The sequence below is a fragment of the Dendrobates tinctorius genome, unplaced genomic scaffold (genome assembly GCF_039654945.1).
Source record: "Dendrobates tinctorius isolate UK_male_01 unplaced genomic scaffold, ASM3965494v1 ptg000162l, whole genome shotgun sequence".
In the NCBI taxonomy this organism is placed as follows: domain Eukaryota; kingdom Metazoa; phylum Chordata; class Amphibia; order Anura; family Dendrobatidae; genus Dendrobates; species Dendrobates tinctorius.
Window position 1 is genome coordinate 74,355,957 of NW_027361829.1, and position 22,055 is coordinate 74,378,011.

Consider the following 22,055-nt stretch of genomic DNA (forward strand, 5'->3'; position numbering starts at 1 on the left):
AGGCTAACCAGACAGCTGCAGACTGATCTAAATAGGCTGGGAAGGGGTCATAAATATTGGCCTGCTTCCAGACTAAGAACACGCTGCGAGCAGTGAGGTCAGTAATGTTACCGCATAGGCTGGCTCACACAGAGATTACCGTGGGAACCGCTGCCTGTGACGTGCAGCTAATTTAATTATATCACCGTTGGTCACTGCAGCCACGCCCTCACACTAAACTCCGTGTGTTTTGCATGGCGTGGTAAGCGGTCACATTTACAATGTCATGGCTCACCAGACCATCTGGATGTAGCAGAGTTTGGGATCGTTGTAGGACCATATCATGAATTAACGGCAGACAATTGAGTATTAATTTGATTTTTTTATTTCTAAGTTAATAAATGGGTAAAAGAGGGTCAGGGAGTGTGCTTTAAAATTAAAAGACTGTGTGTGTGTGTACGTGTGTGTTTTTATTAATTTTGACTACGGGGTTAGTAATGGGGGTGTCTGATAGACACCTCTCTATTACTAACCCTTGGGCAAGGGCAAGTGAGAAGAGCCAAGGCTAAGAGTCAGAATTGGATGTGCCATTTCTGGGGTGGCTGTGGACTGATGTTCTAAGTCTGAGAGCGGGGGCCAATATATGTGACCCCTTCCCAGCCTATTAATATCAGCCCACAGTTATCTGTTTAGCCTTTGCTGGTAAGTAAAAGCAGGGGGACCCCAAATTTTTAACCAGTAAAGACTAAGCAAACAGCTGTGACTTGTCATTAATAGACTGGAAACTTTCATGGCTAAGTGGGACCCCGCCTTTTTTTTTATTTATTTATTTTTTTAATAAGAGTGATACATACTGCAGATTCCGGATGCTGACGCCAACTCTCAGCAGCGTCACCAAGTCGCGCTGATTGCAGGGAGAGCAGGCGACAATGATGAGAGCGGGATTCAGCACCAGCGCCTGGGTACAGCGCAACTGTACCGCTTTTCCAAGACGCCGGTACGGGTCATATTGACTCCATATCATCCATGTGTCAGTGTGCATGACATGTTGCGGACTGCGCCGCTATAAAATAATTAAAAAAGTGGACATGTCAACATATTTTGCACACGGACCATGGAAACACACTGACATGTGTGCAGACCCATACATTTGAATGGGTTTACGTGTGCAATTGCCTCCAGTACGTGTGAAAACCGTCACCACACGTACTGGAGACACTGACATGTGAAGAAGGCCTTAAAATGGTTGCTTCAGATTTTCTGAACCCTGAAGTAATTAAAGGGAATCTGTGATGTGAGCAGGTTTTTGCCTTGTAGTCTGAGGAAAGCATGAGGTAGGGGTTAAACCACTGAATTCAGTGATATGTCACTTTTCAGGGTGTGTGCTGTTTACTTACAATGAAGGTTTTATCACTAGGACATCATCACTGACAAACAGTCAGGCCATGCCCAATCTGATAAGCAGCTCCCTGTCAATAGACAATGTACATACAGAGCCCACTGCAGGCTAAAACTAAAACCTCTGATTGTATCACAACTACTGTATTCATTAATGTCGCTGGAATCAAGGTCTCTTTTCCTATGGTGCAGTTTTCAGATGAGGTAGCAAAAAACCTGAAGACAGATTTCCTTTAAAAGTAAGAGGCATAAGATGGAACCTGTGCAGAGCAATGTCACTTTGACAATCATTGTTTTATCAGCAGGAAATCATCACTAGAGGACTCCTTGGCCTTTTGCCAAGCAGTTCAAGCCCTACCCCACCACTAATTGGTAGCTTGCTGCTTATGCACAATGTACAGAGAAAGCTGCCAGTCAGTGGTGTAGGCGAGGTTATACAGAGCTCTATATATTCAAGGAACTGATAGAGCAAAGAAAACAGTTTTTAACAGCAGCACCCAGTACAGTAAATGACACATTGCTGGAATAAGGGTCTCTGACATCAGGCTGCTCTCAGATGGGGTAGCAAAAACCTGCTGACAGAGTCCCTTTAAAACAGTATGTGTATTTATCACACTTTAAAAAGATTTAACTCATTACAAAGTGGCATTTCTTAAAAATTGTTAAGCAATTTCTGTTCTGATCCTGACTGTAAGAATGAAATTGAAATAATCTATTGCAGTTTTCACATTTCCTGCTAAATTATCAGCAAATGCCAAAGCTGAATACACTAGTAGTAAAAAAGGATTTAATGTTTGGAATACTCAACCCTCACATGAAGAATTGTACAGTTCTACTTTACCCGATGAGCTCCTGGCAGCAGCTGACCGTGCGGCTTCTTCCTGAGGACAAGTTTTTTCTGACCTTTCTGCAGAAAAAACGTTGGGTTGGATTGTCCAGACCTAGAATAATAATAATTAGAATTTTATTTTCCTATTTAAATGTATAAAATAAAATTGTGTAACTTTATTAGATAAAAAAACCTGCAAGTCACAGGCAAGTTGTGAGTAAGCCTGATGCGTGCCTACAAAACAGAGCTGTGTTACCATACTGTCATGTATATGGCTTTAGCGACTGATTGAAACTTAAAAGAGAACCCAACATCAGGATTATACCCTTCAAACGCTATGCGCTCTTAACTTTTTCTAAGACAAGTCCAGCAATATCTTTACATGGCCAGTCCATTCATCTATTACTGAGAATTTAGCATTTACATTGATATGCAAATGAGACTGCAGAATTATTGAAGATCTGTAGCCTCTGTCACTCCAGCTCTATTCCCCCTCACAGAAGCAACTTCTTCTGCTTGACTGACAGCCTCTATGATCTGTGACTTGAACAAAAAGGAGCAGTCAGTCAAACAAGAGGAGGCAGCACTAGGCAGGGAATAGAGCTGGAGTGACAGAGGCTTCAGCTTTCCAATAAGCTCTTCAACCTCATTTACATATAAATTCAAAAGCTGATTTCTCAGTAACGGAGGGACAGGCTGGCCATGTAAAATTTTGAGCAACCCTGGTCAAAATTACTGTTATTGTGAGCAGTTAAGCAAGTTGAAGATGAAGTGATCTCCAAAAGGCCTCAAGGTACAAATGACACATTTTGGGCAAAAAAAAATAGTCATGTTTTACTATTTAATATTACAAAAAGAAAAATGAACAAAAGTTTAGGTTAAAGTATCACAGTTTGTAAACGATTTTTGTAGCCAGAGAAGAGTCTTTCAGTTTTTGTTTGAGGGATTTTCATCCATTATTCATTGAAAAATTCTTCCCACTCTGTGAGATTCCTGGATCATCTTGCATACACTGCTATTTTGAGGTCTAGCCACAGATTTTCAATGATGTTGAGATCAGAGGACTGTGAGGGCCATTGTAAACCCTTCAGATTGTGCCTTATGAGGTAGTCTACTGTGGATTTTGATGTGTGTTTAGGGTCCTTATCCATTTGTAGAAGCCATCCTCTTTTCAACTGCAGCTTTTTTCAAAGATGGTGTTATGTTTGCATCAAGAATTTGCAGAAATTTCACTGAATTCATTCTTCCCTTTACCAGTGAAATGTTCCCAGTGCCATTGGCTGCAACACAACACCAAAGCTTCTTTGAGCCATCCCCATGCATATCCCTTTTAAACGTTGGGCATAATAGTACGCCCACGTCAGACACCTTCCCTTTGATGTGGGCTCCAGAGCTGAGCCCACATCTTTCCCAGGACATGTCAGCTGTATTGAACTGCTGACATGTGCCCGGAATAGCTGCAGATGGAATTGCGATCCACCCGCGGCTATTAACCCGTCCGGCCATCGAGCCGGAAATCCGCCCACCGGTGATCCCGGTCAGGTGATCGCGGGTCAATGATGGGTTGGCATGACAACCAGAGGTCTCCAGGAGACCTCTATGGTTGTTAGTGCTGGCTTGCTGTGATGGCCGCCCATAGCGAGTGAGTAATTCTGCTACATGGAGGCAATCTGTTCATCGACTATATGTAGCAGAGTCGATCGGGTTATGGCAGCTTCTAGTCTCCCATGGAGACTATTGAAGCATGCCAAAAGTAAAAAAAAAAAAAAAAAGTTTTTAAAAATATAAAATATAAAAGTTCAAAGCACCCCCCCTTCACCCCATGCAAAATAAAACAATAATAAAAAACAAAAAAATCAAACATGCACATATTTGGTATCACCGAGTTCAGAATCGCCTGATCAATCAATAAAAAAAGGATTAACCTGATTGGTAAATGGCATAGCAAGAAAAAAAGTAAACACCAGAATTACTTTTTTTTTTTTTTATGGTTGCCGCGACATTGCATTAAAACGCAATAACGGGCGATCAAAAGATCGCACCTGCACCAAAATGGTATAATTAAAAACATCAGGTCGGCGCACAAAAAATAAGCCCTCACCCAACCTGAGATCACGAAAAGTTGAGATGCTACGGATATCGAAAAATTGCACAATATTTTTTATTTTTTTTTTTTAAACAAAGTTTGGAATTTTTGTCACCACTTATCGGTAGATAAAAAAGAACCTAGACATGTTTGGCGTATAAGAACTCATAATGACCTGGAGAATCATAATGGCAGGTCAGTTTTAGCATTTAGTGAAACTATTAAAAAAAAAAAAAGCCAAGCAAAAAACAACTGTGGGATTGCACTTTTTTGCAGTTTCACTGCACTTGGAATTTTTTTTCCCATTTTAGAGTACACGACGTGGTAAAACCAATGGTGTTGTTCAAAAGTACAACTCGTCCCGCAAAAAACGAGCCCTCACATGGCCATATTGTCGGAAAAATAAAAAAAGATATGGCTCTGGGAAAAGGGGGAGCAAAAAACGAAAACACAAAACTGAAAATACCTCCAATCATGAAGGGGTTAATAGTTGCGAGATGCTATTTTCCTGAGATTGTGGCCTTTTCTCTCCACACATACCTTTGATCATTGTGGCAAAAGTACTATTTTAACCTGATCAGACCACAGGACTTGTTTCCAACGTGCATCAGGCTTGTTTAGATGTTCTTCTCATACTTCTGACAATGAATTTTATGGTGAGGACGCAGGTGAGAGTCTCTACTGATGATTCTTTCATGAAGACTATATTTGTGCAGGTATCTCTGAACAGTAGAGCAATGTACCACAGCTGCAGAGTCTGCTAAATCTTTCTGAAGGTCTTTTGCAGTAAAGCAGGGGTTTGGATTTGCCTCTCTAGCAATCCTACAAGCAGCTCTCAATTAAATTTTGCTTGGTCTTCCAGACCTTATCTTGTTCCTGTTAGCTGCCATTTCTTAATTACATTTTTAACTGAGGAAAGGGCAAGTTGAAAACCATTTCCAATCTTCTTATAGCCTTCTCCTGCTTTGTGGGCCCCCACCATTTTCAGTTTAATAGGCATCTGCTTAGAAGAACCCATGGCTGCTGTTTTTGGCACAAGGATAGAGGAGGCTGGCTTTTATAACACTGGGTAGTTTGCATAACCCAGCCTTTACTAATGATGATAGTGAACGAGCCACAACTCTAAAAGACTAATTAATGTCTGAAACCTTGGGCAAAGTTATCTGAGAATAAAAATCGCAAACTCTTGAATCAGCCCATTTTCACTTTTGTAATTTTTAAAATGTAAAAGATGAAAATATATATATTTGCGTAAAATACAAAGGAAATGTGTTTTCTTTACATTTAGGCCTTTTAGAGATACTTTCATCTTCAACTTGCTTAACTGTTCACAGTAACAGTAATTTTGACCAGGGGTGGATAAACTATGACATGCCACTGTAGTTGTGTTTGAAAGAGCTACATGCATATATACAGTCATATGTTAAAGTTTGGGCACCCCTACTAATGTTAACCTTTTTTCTTTATAACAATTTTGGTTTTTGCAACAGCTATTTCAGTTTCATATATCTAATAACTGATGGACTCATTTATATTTCTGGATTCAAATGAGGTTTATTGTACTAACAGAAAATGTGTAATCTGCATTTAAACAAAATTTGACCGGTGCAAAAGTATGGGCACCCTTATTTTCTTGATTTGAACACTCCTAACTACTTTTTACTGACTTCCTGAAGCACTAAAATGGTTTTGTAACCTCATTGAGCTTTGAACTTCATAGCCAGGTGTATCAAATCATGAGAAAAGGTATTTAAGGTGGCCACTTGCAAGTAGTTCTCCTATTTGATTCTCCTATGAAGAGTGGCATCATGGGCTCCTCAAAACAACTCTCAAATGATCTGAAAACAAAGATTATTCAACATAGCTTTTCAGGGGAAGGATACAAAAAGTTGTCTCAGAGATTTAACCTGTCAGTTTCCACTGTGAGGAACATTGTAAGGAAATGGAAGAACACAGGTACAGTTCTTGTTAAGCCCAGAAGTTGCAGGCCAAGAAAAATATCAGAAAGGCAGAGAAGAAGAATGGTGAGAACAGTCAAGGACAATCCACAGACCACCTCCAAAGACCTGCAGCATCATCTTGCTGCAGATGGTGTCACTGCATCGGTCAACAATACAGCGCACTTTGCACAAGGAGAAGCTGTATGGGAGAGTGATGCGAAAGAAGCCGTTTCTGCAAGCACGCCACAAACAGAGTCGCCTGAGGTCTGCAAAAGCACATTTGGACAAGCCAGTTACATTTTGGAAGAAAGTCCTGTGGACTGATGAAACAAAGATTGAGTTGTTTGGTCATACAAAAAGGCGTTATGCATGGAGGCTAAAAAACACAGCATTCCAAGAAAAACACTTGCTACCCACAGTAAAATTTGGTGGAGGTTCCATCATGCTTTGGGGCTGTGTGGCCAATGCCGGCACCGGGAATCTTGTTAAAGTTGAGGGTCGCATGGATTCAACTCAGTATCAGCAGATTTTTGACAATAATGTGCAAGAATCAGTGACAAAGTTGAAGTTACGCAGGGGATGGATATTTCAGCAAGACAAGGATCCAAAACACCGCTCCAAATCTACTCAGGCATTCATGCAGAGGAACAATTACAATGTTCTGGAATGGCCATCCCAGTCCCCAGACCTGAATATCATTGAACATCTGTGGGATGATTTGAAGTGGGCTGTCCATGCTCGGCGACCATCAAACTTAACTGAACTGGAATTGTTTTGTAAACAGGAATGGTCACAAATACCTTCATCCAGGATCCAGGAACTCATTAATAGCTACAGGAAGCGACTAGAGGCTGTTATTTTTGCAAAAGGAGGATCTACGAAATATTAATGTCACTTATGTTGAGGTGCCCATACTTTTGCACCGGTCAAATTTTGTTCAAATGCAGATTGCACATTTTCTGTTAGTACAATAAACCTCATTTGAATCCAGAAATATAACTGAGTCCATCACTTATTAGATATATGAAACTGAAATAGCTGTTGCAAAAACCAAAATTGTTATAAAGAAAAAAGGTTAACATTAATAGGGGTGCCCAAACTTTAACATATGACTGTAAATAGCTTAGGGAGTGAAGTCCTGCTGACAGATTCCCTTTCACACCTTTTGCACAGATAAGCAAGCTGTTAAACAAGCTAATAGGAGCAATATGTATTTTGAGGCACTTTCCTGATAAAGTCAACCTCTGCCCCAGACATGTGAGCACACAACACTATCAATGTCGTTTGCTAATAAATGAAGAGACCTTTGTAATTCTATTGGTCCATAGCGCACTTTATCGTTCTTTATACCCTTGACCTTCACAGACACTATAAACTAACAGGTCTATACTGAAGATACATTTTCCCTTTAATTGCATATGTTGCCGTTTCAGCTTTTGTCACTGGGTGGTGGAGCCCAAATGTCATTTTGCTTTGGGGTTATAAGAACTCTGGCTACACCTCAGTCATTTGTGAGTTTTATTCTTTAGGGAGGAAGCAGGTATGGCTGGTTTACTGTGTGGAGATTATAGGGGGTCTTATCAATATATGGCCCATTCTGGCAATATGCTGTAACCACATGCGGTTACAATCTGTATACTAGGGGGGTCCAGTGGTGTAGTGTGGTGGTCAGTGACTGGGGCAAAACTACAAATTTGCACTTCCTATCAGCAATGGCCCTACCTGCATTTGTGCAGTCCATGATGACGATGGAAAGGCGCCCTCTATTATTTGCAGAGTAAGGTGCCTGCCCATCTTGCCTGTACTGCCTTTCAGCCCCTGGCTCTCACCTGTACCGCCCCGACAGTCAGCCCCTGGCTCTCACCTGTACCGCCCCGACAGTCAGCCCCTCGCTCTCACCTGTACCGCCCCGACAGTCAGCCCCTCGCTCTCACCTGTACCGCCCCGACAGTCAGCCCCTCGCTCTCACCTGTACCGCCCCGACAGTCAGCCCCTCGCTCTCACCTGTACCGCCCCGACAGTCAGCCCCTCGCTCTCACCTGTACCGCCCCGACAGTCAGCCCCTCGCTCTCACCTGTACCGCCCCGACAGTCAGCCCCTCGCTCTCACCTGTACCGCCCCGACAGTCAGCCCCTCGCTCTCACCTGTACCGCCCCGACAGTCAGCCCCTCGCTCTCACCTGTACCGCCCCGACAGTCAGCCCCTCGCTCTCACCTGTACCGCCCCGACAGTCAGCCCCTCGCTCTCACCTGTACCGCCCCGACAGTCAGCCCCTCGCTCTCACCTGTACCGCCCCGACAGTCAGCCCCTCGCTCTCACCTGTACCGCCCCGACAGTCAGCCCCTCGCTCTCACCTGTACCGCCCCGACAGTCTCCCCCTCGCTCTCACCTGTACCGCCCCGACAGTCTCCCCCTCGCTCTCACCTGTACCGCCCCGACAGTCTCCCCCTCGCTCTCACCTGTACCGCCCCGACAGTCTCCCCTTCGCTCTCACCTGTACCGCCCCGACAGTCAGCCCCTCGCTCTCACCTGTACCGCCCCGACAGTCAGCCCCTCGCTCTCACCTGTACCGCCCCGACAGTCAGCCCCTCGCTCTCACCTGTACCGCCCCGACAGTCAGCCCCTCGCTCTCACCTGTACCGCCCCGACAGTCAGCCCCTCGCTCTCACCTGTACCGCCCCGACAGTCAGCCCCTCGCTCTCACCTGTACCGCCCCGACAGTCAGCCCCTCGCTCTCACCTGTACCGCCCCGACAGTCAGCCCCTCGCTCTCACCTGTACCGCCCCGACAGTCTCCCCTTCGCTCTCACCTGTACCGCCCCGACAGTCAGCCCCTCGCTCTCACCTGTACCGCCCCGACAGTCAGCCCCTCGCTCTCACCTGTACCGCCCCGACAGTCAGCCCCTCGCTCTCACCTGTACCGCCCCGACAGTCAGCCCCTCGCTCTCACCTGTACCGCCCCGACAGTCAGCCCCTCGCTCTCACCTGTACCGCCCCGACAGTCAGCCCCTCGCTCTCACCTGTACCGCCCCGACAGTCAGCCCCTCGCTCTCACCTGTACCGCCCCGACAGTCAGCCCCTCGCTCTCACCTGTACCGCCCCGACAGTCAGCCCCTCGCTCTCACCTGTACCGCCCCGACAGTCAGCCCCTCGCTCTCACCTGTACCGCCCCGACAGTCAGCCCCTCGCTCTCACCTGTACCGCCCCGACAGTCAGCCCCTCGCTCTCACCTGTACCGCCCCGACAGTCAGCCCCTCGCTCTCACCTGTACCGCCCCGACAGTCAGCCCCTCGCTCTCACCTGTACCGCCCCGACAGTCAGCCCCTCGCTCTCACCTGTACCGCCCCGACAGTCAGCCCCTCGCTCTCACCTGTACCGCCCCGACAGTCAGCCCCTCGCTCTCACCTGTACCGCCCCGACAGTCAGCCCCTCGCTCTCACCTGTACCGCCCCGACAGTCAGCCCCTCGCTCTCACCTGTACCGCCCCGACAGTCAGCCCCTCGCTCTCACCTGTACCGCCCCGACAGTCAGCCCCTCGCTCTCACCTGTACCGCCCCGACAGTCAGCCCCTCGCTCTCACCTGTACCGCCCCGACAGTCAGCCCCTCGCTCTCACCTGTACCGCCCCGACAGTCAGCCCCTCGCTCTCACCTGTACCGCCCCGACAGTCAGCCCCTCGCTCTCACCTGTACCGCCCCGACAGTCAGCCCCTCGCTCTCACCTGTACCGCCCCGACAGTCAGCCCCTCGCTCTCACCTGTACCGCCCCGACAGTCAGCCCCTCGCTCTCACCTGTACCGCCCCGACAGTCAGCCCCTCGCTCTCACCTGTACCGCCCCGACAGTCAGCCCCTCGCTCTCACCTGTACCGCCCCGACAGTCAGCCCCTCGCTCTCACCTGTACCGCCCCGACAGTCAGCCCCTCGCTCTCACCTGTACCGCCCCGACAGTCAGCCCCTCGCTCTCACCTGTACCGCCCCGACAGTCAGCCCCTCGCTCTCACCTGTACCGCCCCGACAGTCAGCCCCTCGCTCTCACCTGTACCGCCCCGACAGTCAGCCCCTCGCTCTCACCTGTACCGCCCCGACAGTCAGCCCCTCGCTCTCACCTGTACCGCCCCGACAGTCAGCCCCTCGCTCTCACCTGTACCGCCCCGACAGTCAGCCCCTCGCTCTCACCTGTACCGCCCCGACAGTCAGCCCCTCGCTCTCACCTGTACCGCCCCGACAGTCAGCCCCTCGCTCTCACCTGTACCGCCCCGACAGTCAGCCCCTCGCTCTCACCTGTACCGCCCCGACAGTCAGCCCCTCGCTCTCACCTGTACCGCCCCGACAGTCAGCCCCTCGCTCTCACCTGTACCGCCCCGACAGTCAGCCCCTCGCTCTCACCTGTACCGCCCCGACAGTCAGCCCCTCGCTCTCACCTGTACCGCCCCGACAGTCAGCCCCTCGCTCTCACCTGTACCGCCCCGACAGTCAGCCCCTCGCTCTCACCTGTACCGCCCCGACAGTCAGCCCCTCGCTCTCACCTGTACCGCCCCGACAGTCAGCCCCTCGCTCTCACCTGTACCGCCCCGACAGTCAGCCCCTCGCTCTCACCTGTACCGCCCCGACAGTCAGCCCCTCGCTCTCACCTGTACCGCCCCGACAGTCAGCCCCTCGCTCTCACCTGTACCGCCCCGACAGTCAGCCCCTCGCTCTCACCTGTACCGCCCCGACAGTCAGCCCCTCGCTCTCACCTGTACCGCCCCGACAGTCAGCCCCTCGCTCTCACCTGTACCGCCCCGACAGTCAGCCCCTCGCTCTCACCTGTACCGCCCCGACAGTCAGCCCCTCGCTCTCACCTGTACCGCCCCGACAGTCAGCCCCTCGCTCTCACCTGTACCGCCCCGACAGTCAGCCCCTCGCTCTCACCTGTACCGCCCCGACAGTCAGCCCCTCGCTCTCACCTGTACCGCCCCGACAGTCAGCCCCTCGCTCTCACCTGTACCGCCCCGACAGTCAGCCCCTCGCTCTCACCTGTACCGCCCCGACAGTCAGCCCCTCGCTCTCACCTGTACCGCCCCGACAGTCAGCCCCTCGCTCTCACCTGTACCGCCCCGACAGTCAGCCCCTCGCTCTCACCTGTACCGCCCCGACAGTCAGCCCCTCGCTCTCACCTGTACCGCCCCGACAGTCAGCCCCTCGCTCTCACCTGTACCGCCCCGACAGTCAGCCCCTCGCTCTCACCTGTACCGCCCCGACAGTCAGCCCCTCGCTCTCACCTGTACCGCCCCGACAGTCAGCCCCTCGCTCTCACCTGTACCGCCCCGACAGTCAGCCCCTCGCTCTCACCTGTACCGCCCCGACAGTCAGCCCCTCGCTCTCACCTGTACCGCCCCGACAGTCAGCCCCTCGCTCTCACCTGTACCGCCCCGACAGTCAGCCCCTCGCTCTCACCTGTACCGCCCCGACAGTCAGCCCCTCGCTCTCACCTGTACCGCCCCGACAGTCAGCCCCTCGCTCTCACCTGTACCGCCCCGACAGTCAGCCCCTCGCTCTCACCTGTACCGCCCCGACAGTCAGCCCCTCGCTCTCACCTGTACCGCCCCGACAGTCAGCCCCTCGCTCTCACCTGTACCGCCCCGACAGTCAGCCCCTCGCTCTCACCTGTACCGCCCCGACAGTCAGCCCCTCGCTCTCACCTGTACCGCCCCGACAGTCAGCCCCTCGCTCTCACCTGTACCGCCCCGACAGTCAGCCCCTCGCTCTCACCTGTACCGCCCCGACAGTCAGCCCCTCGCTCTCACCTGTACCGCCCCGACAGTCAGCCCCTCGCTCTCACCTGTACCGCCCCGACAGTCAGCCCCTCGCTCTCACCTGTACCGCCCCGACAGTCAGCCCCTCGCTCTCACCTGTACCGCCCCGACAGTCAGCCCCTCGCTCTCACCTGTACCGCCCCGACAGTCAGCCCCTCGCTCTCACCTGTACCGCCCCGACAGTCAGCCCCTCGCTCTCACCTGTACCGCCCCGACAGTCAGCCCCTCGCTCTCACCTGTACCGCCCCGACAGTCAGCCCCTCGCTCTCACCTGTACCGCCCCGACAGTCAGCCCCTCGCTCTCACCTGTACCGCCCCGACAGTCAGCCCCTCGCTCTCACCTGTACCGCCCCGACAGTCAGCCCCTCGCTCTCACCTGTACCGCCCCGACAGTCAGCCCCTCGCTCTCACCTGTACCGCCCCGACAGTCAGCCCCTCGCTCTCACCTGTACCGCCCCGACAGTCAGCCCCTCGCTCTCACCTGTACCGCCCCGACAGTCAGCCCCTCGCTCTCACCTGTACCGCCCCGACAGTCAGCCCCTCGCTCTCACCTGTACCGCCCCGACAGTCAGCCCCTCGCTCTCACCTGTACCGCCCCGACAGTCAGCCCCTCGCTCTCACCTGTACCGCCCCGACAGTCAGCCCCTCGCTCTCACCTGTACCGCCCCGACAGTCAGCCCCTCGCTCTCACCTGTACCGCCCCGACAGTCAGCCCCTCGCTCTCACCTGTACCGCCCCGACTGTCAGCCCCTCGCTCTCACCTGTACCGCCCCGACTGTCAGCCCCTCGCTCTCACCTGTACCGCCCCGACTGTCAGCCCCTCGCTCTCACCTGTACCGCCCCGACTGTCAGCCCCTCGCTCTCACCTGTACCGCCCCGACTGTCAGCCCCTCGCTCTCACCTGTACCGCCCCGACTGTCAGCCCCTCGCTCTCACCTGTACCGCCCCGACTGTCAGCCCCTCGCTCTCACCTGTACCGCCCCGACTGTCAGCCCCTCGCTCTCACCTGTACCGCCCCGACTGTCAGCCCCTCGCTCTCACCTGTACCGCCCCGACTGTCAGCCCCTCGCTCTCACCTGTACCGCCCCGACTGTCAGCCCCTCGCTCTCACCTGTACCGCCCCGACTGTCAGCCCCTCGCTCTCACCTGTACCGCCCCGACTGTCAGCCCCTCGCTCTCACCTGTACCGCCCCGACTGTCAGCCCCTCGCTCTCACCTGTACCGCCCCGACTGTCAGCCCCTCGCTCTCACCTGTACCGCCCCGACTGTCAGCCCCTCGCTCTCACCTGTACCGCCCCGACTGTCAGCCCCTCGCTCTCACCTGTACCGCCCCGACTGTCAGCCCCTCGCTCTCACCTGTACCGCCCCGACTGTCAGCCCCTCGCTCTCACCTGTACCGCCCCGACTGTCAGCCCCTCGCTCTCACCTGTACCGCCCCGACTGTCAGCCCCTCGCTCTCACCTGTACCGCCCCGACTGTCAGCCCCTCGCTCTCACCTGTACCGCCCCGACTGTCAGCCCCTCGCTCTCACCTGTACCGCCCCGACTGTCAGCCCCTCGCTCTCACCTGTACCGCCCCGACTGTCAGCCCCTCGCTCTCACCTGTACCGCCCCGACTGTCAGCCCCTCGCTCTCACCTGTACCGCCCCGACTGTCAGCCCCTCGCTCTCACCTGTACCGCCCCGACTGTCAGCCCCTCGCTCTCACCTGTACCGCCCCGACTGTCAGCCCCTCGCTCTCACCTGTACCGCCCCGACTGTCAGCCCCTCGCTCTCACCTGTACCGCCCCGACTGTCAGCCCCTCGCTCTCACCTGTACCGCCCCGACTGTCAGCCCCTCGCTCTCACCTGTACCGCCCCGACTGTCAGCCCCTCGCTCTCACCTGTACCGCCCCGACTGTCAGCCCCTCGCTCTCACCTGTACCGCCCCGACTGTCAGCCCCTCGCTCTCACCTGTACCGCCCCGACTGTCAGCCCCTCGCTCTCACCTGTACCGCCCCGACTGTCAGCCCCTCGCTCTCACCTGTACCGCCCCGACTGTCAGCCCCTCGCTCTCACCTGTACCGCCCCGACTGTCAGCCCCTCGCTCTCACCTGTACCGCCCCGACTGTCAGCCCCTCGCTCTCACCTGTACCGCCCCGACTGTCAGCCCCTCGCTCTCACCTGTACCGCCCCGACTGTCAGCCCCTCGCTCTCACCTGTACCGCCCCGACTGTCAGCCCCTCGCTCTCACCTGTACCGCCCCGACTGTCAGCCCCTCGCTCTCACCTGTACCGCCCCGACTGTCAGCCCCTCGCTCTCACCTGTACCGCCCCGACTGTCAGCCCCTCGCTCTCACCTGTACCGCCCCGACTGTCAGCCCCTCGCTCTCACCTGTACCGCCCCGACTGTCAGCCCCTCGCTCTCACCTGTACCGCCCCGACTGTCAGCCCCTCGCTCTCACCTGTACCGCCCCGACTGTCAGCCCCTCGCTCTCACCTGTACCGCCCCGACTGTCAGCCCCTCGCTCTCACCTGTACCGCCCCGACTGTCAGCCCCTCGCTCTCACCTGTACCGCCCCGACTGTCAGCCCCTCGCTCTCACCTGTACCGCCCCGACTGTCAGCCCCTCGCTCTCACCTGTACCGCCCCGACTGTCAGCCCCTCGCTCTCACCTGTACCGCCCCGACTGTCAGCCCCTCGCTCTCACCTGTACCGCCCCGACTGTCAGCCCCTCTCTCTCACCTGTACTGCCCCGACTGTCAGCCCCTCGCTCTCACCTGTACTGCCCCGACTGTCAGCCCCTCTCTCTCACCTGTACTTCCCCGACTGTCAGCCCCTCGCTCTCACCTGTACTTCCCCGACTGTCAGCCCCTCGCTCTCACCTGTACTGCCCCGACTGTCAGCCCCTCTCTCTCACCTGTACTGCCCCGACTGTCAGCCCCTCTCTCTCACCTGTACTGCCCCGACTGTCAGCCCCTCTCTCTCACCTGTACTGCCCCGACTGTCAGCCCCTCTCTCTCACCTGTACTGCCCCGACTGTCAGCCCCTCGCTCTCACCTGTACTGCCCCGACTGTCAGCCCCTCGCTCTCACCTGTAGTGCCTGACTGTCAGCCCCTCGCTCTCACCTGTGCTGCCCCGACTGTCAGCCCCTCTCTCTCACCTGTACTTCCCCGACTGTCAGCCCCTCTCTCTCACCTGTACTGCCCCGACTGTCAGCCCCTCGCTCTCACCTGTAGTGCCTGCCTGTCAGCCCCTCGCCCTCACCTGTAGTGCCTGACTGTCAGCCCCTCGCTCTCACCTGTACTGCCCCGACTGACAGCCCCTCACTCTCACCTGTAGTGCCTGCCTGTCAGCCCCTCACCTGTAGTGCCTGACTGTCAGCCCCTCGCTCTCACCTGTACTGCCCCGACTGTCAGCCCCTCGCTCTCACCTGTAGTGCCTGCCTGTCAGCCCCTCGCCCTCACCTGTAGTGCCTGACTGTCAGCCCCTCGCTCTCACCTGTACTGCCCCGACTGACAGCCCCTCACTCTCACCTGTAGTGCCTGCCTGTCAGCCCCTCACCTGTAGTGCCTGACTGTCAGCCCCTCGCTCTCACCTGTACTGCCCCGACTGACAGCCCCTCACTCTCACCTGTAGTGCCTGCCTGTCAGCCCCTCACCTGTAGTGCCTGTCAGCCCCTCGCTCTCACCTGTACTGCCCCGACTGACAGCCCCTCACTCTCACCTGTAGTGCCTGCCTGTCAGCCCCTCACCTGTAGTGCCTGTCAGCCCCTCGCTCTCACCTGTACTGCCCCGACTGACAGCCCCTCACTCTCACCTGTAGTGCCTGCCTGTCAGCCCCTCACCTGTAGTGCCTGTCAGCCCCTCGCTCTCACCTGTACTGCCTGACTGTCAGCCCGTCGCTGGCGCTGAATCCCGGCAGGCTGCTGGATAAGTAGTCATTTAGTTTCTGCTCGTCAAACTTGTGCTGATCACGGACTTCGCTGGTGTCCGCTTCTGGCGCTGCCATGTCTACACACAGTAATGACCGTCTGTGCAAAGCCCGGACCTGCACCTTGGACTTCTCTACCTTTGACACATTATAACATTTGTTTCGATTTTCAATGTAAATAAAGTTAATGAGGAAAAAAAAATACTCATGACGTAGTGAACGTATTATTTCATTAACAGGAAGTAAAGTGTCGCCGCGGCCATATTGGAAACTGGCAAGTTCTCTGTTGGTCCTCAAAGTGTTCAGGCTCCAGCTGAAGAACTATAAGGCCCAGGAGTCAGACTCATGAGTCATGAAGAAACCACTCATAGCAACGCACTCGCTAGACTCTGGCAAACTCCTGGTGCTGTCCCACCTGCTGAACTACATCTCCCAGCATGCCGTGACTGACTGATAGATTGCAGGCAAGCTGGGAGGTGTAGTTTATGCTGCAGTGCCGGACAGGCTCTCCGCTTCCTGCGTCGCTTGCCCAGTGCGGCTGCCGTATAGTGCTGCGGCCATGGCTACGGACCGGACCGGACTCACGTTAGTCTGCAGTTAGCTATCAGATTTTCATGTATGGTGAATTATACATAGAGTGGATATTGTTTGGGTAAAATTTTGTTCAGGACTTTGAGATTTTTATGTTTACTACTTGTCCTGGGTTATTCACGTAAATCGCTAATGTCGCGCATTATCAAATGCACTCAATCGTACATAAGATTAATTTGAAAAGAGGTACCCTGGACCACTAGTACTCAACATGACCAGCTCAACGTCCTGAATAATGTTTGCCAAAAAAAAGATCAACTCTATGTGTAGTTCAGAAGTTATTCACGAAAATCGCTGATGTCGCGCATAATCAAACGCACTCAATCGTACATAAGCTACAGGCCAGGGTGCGGGAACTAAAAGAGGAGCTGAGCAGGGTCCGGAGGAGACATGGAGCTAAGATCGTGCAGATGAGCGCGGAGCTGGCGGACTCCAACCCCGACATGTGCTACTGCCAGACGGCAGGGTGACACTGCTGCTCTGCCTGTTACCAGAGACCACCATTAGATGTAATGTCACACACTATGACATCACCGTCGGGTCATGTGACCGCGCCGTTGCCCAGGGCTCAGCCCCCGCTGCTCTGTCGTGACCGCGCCGTTGCCCAGGGCTCAGCCCCCGCTGCTCTGTCGTGACCGCGCCGTTGCCCAGGGCTCAGCCCCCGCTGCTCTGTCGTGACCGCGCCGTTGCCCAGGGCTCAGCCTCCGCTGCTCTGTCGTGACCGCGCCGTTGCCCAGGGCTCAGCCCCCGCTGCTCTGTCGTGACCGCGCCGTTGCCCAGGGCTCAGCCCCCGCTGCTCTGTCGTGACCGCGCCGTTGCCCAGGGCTCAGCCCCCGCTGCTCTGTCGTGACCGCGCCGTTGCCCAGGGCTCAGCCCCCGCTGCTCTGTCGTGACCACGCCGTTGCCCAGGGCTCAGGCTGGGGCTGTACACCTGCTTCTGTGATGGGAATATCCTTGTGGCATAATGCCGCCGTCCCTGACTGTTCCTGGTCTCCGGTCGCTCCGCCACCGTAGTCCACAATGTAGGTTGCCTCTGATTTGCTTTTGTTCTGCTGCAATTTTTTTTCCAGCAATATTTCAGCTTGGAAATCGTCACAGAAATGTGGTTTGTGCAGTTGATGTCACACAAGCAAAGTCCCCGTGCAGCCCGAGCCTTAGGGTCGTCACGTATTCCCTGCCTCCCGGACTGGCACTGCCCCTGATCTTACCAGTCACCTGACATAAACAATGAGAGCACCGCTGCAACCAATGATCGGCTGCAGCCTTCACTGTGTTGTCCACGCAAAAGAACAGTATTCAGTGGACAGTGGTCTGGGAAGTGAGGATAGAGGGGTCTTTCTTTAACCCTCTCGCAATGGGGCCAATTTCCATTTTTTTTCATCCCTTCCCAAAGCCATAGCTTTAATTTACTTCCCCAGATGTATCAGGGCTTGTTTTTTTTGGCGGTTCGAGTTGTACTTTTCATTGACACCATTCATTTTATCACATAGTGTGCTGCAAAACGGGAAAAAACTCCAAGTGGGGAGGGATTCTAAAAAAAAAAAAAAAAAAAAGCAATTCAGACATTGTTTTTTTTGGGGGGGGGAATTGTTTGTACATTGTACATTTTGGGCTAAAAATGACCTTGCCACGTGACTCTCCTCATCAGTACGATTGCGGCGATGCCAAACGTCCAGCTGTTTTGTTATTTTAGTGGTGGAAAAAAAAATCTGACGTTTTTGGGGTTGTCGCCATTTTTAAGATCCTGTAACATTTTGCTTCTTGGTTTAATGGAGCGGTGTTGCACTAGTTTTTTGCTCAGAGACACAATGTTGTGATTGATACCTTTTTGGGATAAATGTGATGTTATGATCGCTTGTTAAAGCATTTCTTGTAGAACTGCAGCTAGCAAAAAACGTAATTTTGGCATTCTTGATTTTTTTTTTCTGTTCTTGTGCTGATTGGGTTAATTTTGATCTCTCTGACTTTTTTGATTGCGGTGATACCACATACTGTATCTGTACTTTTTTTTAAAAAAAATTTTTTAATGGGAGGGTGTTATTTGAACTTTTTTATACTTTTTTTTTTTTTTTTTAATTTTCAGTGGTCTTGATAGTCCCCTTAGGAGACTTGAAGCTGCGATCATCCACATCTCTGTATGTAGCAGAAATCACTGTCTCCTTTGAAACCTGTCCACAGGAACGGGTTCAAAAAAGCTCCGTACTGACAAGCACAGAGGTCTTCTAGAGAGCCCCGGCTGTCATGGCGACCCGCGATCACGTCACAGGCACGCCGATGGGTGCATGGAATGACACCCCCATGCCTGCGCATGTTAAATGATGCTGTCAGTCTCTGACAATATTTAACAGATATAACAATTTGGAGTAGAGCTCCACTCCACCTACAATTGTGTGTTACATCCAAGACCTGCCAGCTATGGGGCAAGCTCAACCCTTGAGGCTAAATATACCCGTTTCCGACGTGTGCCATTACTGTATGGCACATATTGTAAAGGGGTTAAAATAGAGTAACCATCATTAATTTTTTTATTTGCCTTCAGAAGTCAAGAGTACACTTGAAAATAGGAAACTTTGTAATATATTTTATCAGAGAAATCTGCTTCTTTCTCCTCCTGGACTGATCTTCACTTCACAATATTGATTTTTCCACTAATAAGACAGTAGATGGCGGTTGGTGCTCATAAGGTTCTTTGGAGAACTGTAACTGTCATTTAGGAGAACCTGCAGACAATTGTCTGCGTTTTGCTTTTAGCTCCTCCCTCTTCTACCCTCCAGAGAATATTAGAAGCACCAACTGTCATTTTCTATCTCCATAATGAAGACATTTGTCTTCACTGTATGCAAATTTTAACCATGAATTGAAAGTGAAAAATCAATCTGGGAGGTGAAAAAAGGAAAATGTTCTGATAAGATATATTACAAAGTTGCTTATTTTCACATGTACTACTGATTTATAAAGTAAAAATTACAGCGACGGTTACTCTTTCATGCTGCACCCTGGAGCCATTTATAAAAGGTTGTCCAGGTAGATGACAATGTACAATGGCCTCAGAATACAAAAGATCCAGCAAACCCTGGGCCTCATGAAGCTGCGTAAGACAAAAGGGTACTTTTGCCCATAATACTCAATCTGCGTCCATGTTGTCCTGTGATGGATGCTCTGATCAGCTGGGCCACTTGTCTTCACTGCTGTATGTACGTTTGGATTGTCGGCCCTTTTGCTGTGCAGTCACACATGGCGGTAATGTTCCATTAGTGACCTGCTCTGCTTTCTATTAGTATATAATAGAAGACTAGTAATCATCAGAGCATCGGATCAGTCAGTATTTGTGATGACTCCTATTGTAAACCCATTCTACTCGCCCTGTTCTGTGAATATATCCGCCTCCATCACAGGACTTACAGGGCACTTTGTTTCCCCACTGGAGATTTTTCCACTGATCTGCATGAAAATCCTAATGTTACATGAGGCTTTGTAGTGGACTGTGATGCAGATTTGTAGTGGGTCTTGCCCTATACATCGCTGCTGATTTTTACCACTGTGTGTATATTAGTCTATAAAGCGTCATCTACTTCATTGTTGTGATATGACGTTTGTTTTTTATTGTTTTTTAGCCGCTTAATGGCCTTGAAACGAATGGGAATTGTCCAAGATGACGAGGCAAGAGATAAATCCGATTCCTGCTGGTGTATTCTTCACTGTAAAGACATTGCAGCCATTAGATTTAGGCATTTACCTTCTGCAAATTTGCAAGATTACGAAAGGGAATCGATTAGAACAAAAGGGTTAGGCCGGTTTCACATTTGCGCTTTATGGCGCAGCGACGGCCTGCGCACTGCCGCCGCTAAGCCCCGCCCCCTGCCGGCTCCCTGCCCGCCCAATCCGGTCATCGCCGCCTACTAGCGCACATGGACGCTTGCGATCTGCGCACCCTATCTTTAGCATAGGGTGCGCAGATCGTGCGCTGGCCGTGCGCTAGTAGGATTTTGGCGTGCGCTGCGCACTTTTGAAGGTGCGCCCGTGTGCGCCGAACGCAGCAAAATCACTAGTTCTGATCACTATTATACATAAAGAAAGATGCAAAAACCTGTAACTAACTCCCAGAGACCACATGTAAACAAGAAGGCATCCCACCAATCATTAACCCCTTAACGACCGCCGATACGCCTTTTAACGGCGGTAATTAAGGGTACTAAAACCACAGCGCCGTTAATTCACGGCGCTGTGATTTAAGTGAATAGCGCCCCCCAGTGTCGGATTTTCTCCGGGGTCTCGGCTGCCAGGGGTAGCCGAGACCCCAGAGAACATGAATCGGTCGGTTTTTACCGACCCCCGCTTTTGCGATCGCCGTTATTAACCCTATAACGGCGACCGCAAAAAAAAAAAAAGCCGCGATTTTACATTTAATTTCTCTCTCCTCTGATGTGATCGCACATCAGAGGAGAGAGAAATAGGGTCCCCGATCCCCCCCCGGTACCTCTCCGTGGCCCTCCGTTCCCTCCCGGTGGTCCCACGTCCCGCCGGCATCCTCCGATGGGCGCCGCCATCTTGAAAATGGCGGGCGCATGCGCAGTGCGCCCGCCGGGAATCTGCCGGCTCCGGCTGGCAGATTCCATTCATTATTTTGATCACTATGATAAACGATCATAGTGATCAAAATAAAAAAATAGTACATAACCCCCCCGTTTATCACTCCCTTATATAGGCCAATATAATGAAATAAAGAAAATATTTTTTTTTTCAGTTTTCCATTAGGGTTAGGGTAGGGTTAGGGCTAGGGTTTGGGTAGGGTTAGGGTTGGGCTAGGGTTAGGGTTGGGCTAGGGTTAGGGCTAGGGTTAGGCTAGGGTTAGGGTTGTGCTAGGGCTAGGGTTAGGGCTCGGGTCATGACTAGGGTTAGAATTAGGGTTAGGGCGAACTAGAATTAGGGTTAGAATTAGGATTAGGGATTAGGGTTGGGATTAGGGTTAGGTTTGGGATTAGGGTTAGGGGTGTGTTGGGGTTAGGGTTGGAGCAAGAATTGAGGGGTTTCCACTATTTGCCAACTTTGGGGGTCTAAAAATTGGGGTCTAAAAAATCACTTTTGTGGAAATAAAAAAAGACTTTTTATTTTCACGGCTCTGCGTTTATAAACTTTTGTGAAGCGCTTGGGGGTTCAAAGTGCTCACCACACATCTAGATAAGTTCCTTAGGGGGTCTAATTTCCAAAATGGGGTCACTTGTGGGGGGTTTCCACTGTTTAGGCCCATCAGGGGCTCTGCAAGCGCAACATGATGCCCGCAGACCATTCCATCAAAGTCTGCATTCCAAAATGGCACTCCTTCCCTTCCGAGCTCTCCCATGCGCCCAAACAGTGGTTCCCCTCCACATATGGGGTATCGGCGTACTCAGGACAAATCGCATAACAACTGTGCGGGTATGATTTCTCCTGTTACCCTTGTAAAAAATAAAAATTTGGGGGCGAAAAGATCATCTTTGTGGAAAAAAATAGATTTCTTATTTTCACGGCTCTACGTTATAAACTTCTGTG

At 52.1% G+C, this 22,055-nt stretch overlaps 1 protein-coding gene across 1 annotated transcript in view; it reads right to left on the minus strand.

Annotated features, from left to right (window-relative positions):
• The window catches only part of ACAD11 (acyl-CoA dehydrogenase family member 11), a 126,723-nt gene extending 110,626 nt beyond the window's left edge, over positions 1-16,097 (minus strand). The window contains exons 1-2 of the mRNA XM_073550110.1: positions 15,880-16,097; positions 2,219-2,318 (exon numbers count right to left, since the gene is read on the minus strand). Of these exons, the coding sequence (XP_073406211.1) occupies positions 2,219-2,318; positions 15,880-16,013 (234 nt within the window). The 5' untranslated portion in view covers positions 16,014-16,097. The remainder of the gene's footprint in view (positions 1-2,218; positions 2,319-15,879) is intronic.
• Between the last annotated feature and the right edge of the window lie 5,958 nt (positions 16,098-22,055).